Below are 2,008 nucleotides of genomic sequence, written 5' to 3' on the forward strand. Positions count from 1 at the left end.
TGATGGCCCTCTCCTGCTCACTGTTACAATGTCAAACAAACACTTTTATACCGCTTCAATCAGAGACTTCAGTGTATCGCTTGCTTTCTCTGTTTATTTTTTGTTGAACCTGTTCGTCCTTAAGGTTCTGAATTACAAGAAGAATCAAACCGGTCAAAAAATCAAGATAAACCATAGTTTGGAGTTGATTTTCGGAGTTTGAAAGATAAACTTTTTGCGCTAATACAAGTAAAGAGCTGCGCTATCATAAAAACTTAATTGTAGTTCTAATTGAAACTCTTTATTTAAACTGTTGGTCTATTTCATAAAAAAAATACTAAGACAATTTATGAATGCCTGGTAATTTAAGACAAATAAGCTGGTGGGTGACAAGGTTAAATTCAAACCCTGATTAAGTAATTAAACATGATGTGACAAAATATCCATAACGCTAAGATCAGATGCTTTATTAACTGTCAAATCGTCAAAAATAATAAATACATTGGTAACACTTCACAATAAGGTGTTATTTGTTAACATTAGTTAGTGTATAAACTAACATGAACAAATAATAACCGGTGTATTTGTTACACTATTTAATGTTAGTCAATGAAAATACAATAATTCATTGCTTATTCATGTTAGCTCAACTAATGTTAAAAAACACCACTTATTACAATTTAATAATGCCTTAGTAAATGCTGAAATTAATTTGATAATGATAAGTAATTAACTTTATTGTATAGTGTTTACCAATAAATGTTTGCTGTTAAGATATTTATTTTAAGAAAAATTGAGAGAGCACAAATCTGCTTTTAAATATCTAAACTTGAAAGAGATGCAGATTTATGATGATAATTATCGATATCAACTGCTTTTTTTAATAACCATATTGCTCATCCCTACCCCTAACCGAGGAGCAAAAAAAGACCTTTGATGTGAATTGTGGCCTTAAAGTGAGACACACAGCAACCGTTCAGAATGTCTCCTGTGGTTATATAGTTTCTGTGGTTATGTAGTCTCACTATAATATTTTTTTCTGGTGTATTAAGGTCTAGGTGCTGCTGTGTGTGATAGAGATGTGAGAGCTAGTAAATGTTTGGCGCAGGACTGGGAACGAAATCAAAAAGCTGTACACGAATCCCATCAAATTTTAAATGTCAGTTGGAATGAGAGCCAGATCAAAACATGCCACCGGTGTAAACCATGTGTTNTGTGTGTGTGTGTGTGTGTGCTTGCAGAGAGGAACGTGAGCGCTGGATCAGAGCCAAATATGAGCAGAAGTTGTTTTTGGCATCGCTGACGTGCACAGAGCTGACTTTGGGACAGCAGTTACTGCGGGCCACAGCGGAGGAAGACCTGCGCTTCGTGGTCATACTGCTGGCCCACGGCTCCAGAGATGAGGTCAACGAAACCTGTGGGGAAGGTGATGGCCGGACAGCCCTACACCTGGCCTGCCGCAAGGGGAATGTTGTGATCACGCAACTGCTCATATGGGTAAGAACTTGGCTCTTCTTTTAAAACACACTACAAACTAGTGGCCAAGGTGTGGGTTTTGAGTAAACACTATTACCCAACAGATCTAGAGGTGAGAACCAGGAAAGGTGTACGTGACATTTCACCAACTTTAAAGGAAGGCCTTAAATAAAATTCTTAATAAAAAAAAAACATTTTCGCCTACTTTGATAGGACTCTTTGTACTTATTTTAATAGTGTATAAAAAGGTGTATACTCATGGCTGACAGTATACTTTTGCCAGTAGAAAGAGTTCACAGAAACGATCTCCATTTGACCCAAAATGTCACCCTCCTGCTTCTCAAAGCTCTAATTGTGACCCTGGACCACTAAACCTTAAGTTTTTCCTCATCATCATTAGGATGATGATCATGTTCCATGAAGGTATTTTGTAAATTTCCTGCCATAAATATATTAAAATCAAATTTTTCATTAATATGTATTGCTAAGAACTTCATTTGGGCAACTTAATTTTCTCAGTATTTTGCCAAATATCCTCCTATCCTAAGAAAGC

At 36.2% G+C, this 2,008-nt stretch overlaps 1 protein-coding gene across 1 annotated transcript in view; it reads left to right on the top strand.

Moving 5' to 3' along the window:
* The window catches only part of LOC122346782 (arf-GAP with GTPase, ANK repeat and PH domain-containing protein 1-like), a 34,796-nt gene that overhangs the window by 29,180 nt on the left and 3,608 nt on the right, over window positions 1-2,008 (top strand). Inside the window, exon 12 of the mRNA XM_043241636.1 lies at window positions 1,221-1,476. Within this exon, the coding sequence (XP_043097571.1) occupies window positions 1,221-1,476 (256 nt within the window). The remainder of the gene's footprint in view (window positions 1-1,220; window positions 1,477-2,008) is intronic.

This window comes from Puntigrus tetrazona, chromosome 6, assembly GCF_018831695.1.
Source record: "Puntigrus tetrazona isolate hp1 chromosome 6, ASM1883169v1, whole genome shotgun sequence".
In the NCBI taxonomy this organism is placed as follows: Eukaryota; Metazoa; Chordata; class Actinopteri; order Cypriniformes; family Cyprinidae; genus Puntigrus; species Puntigrus tetrazona.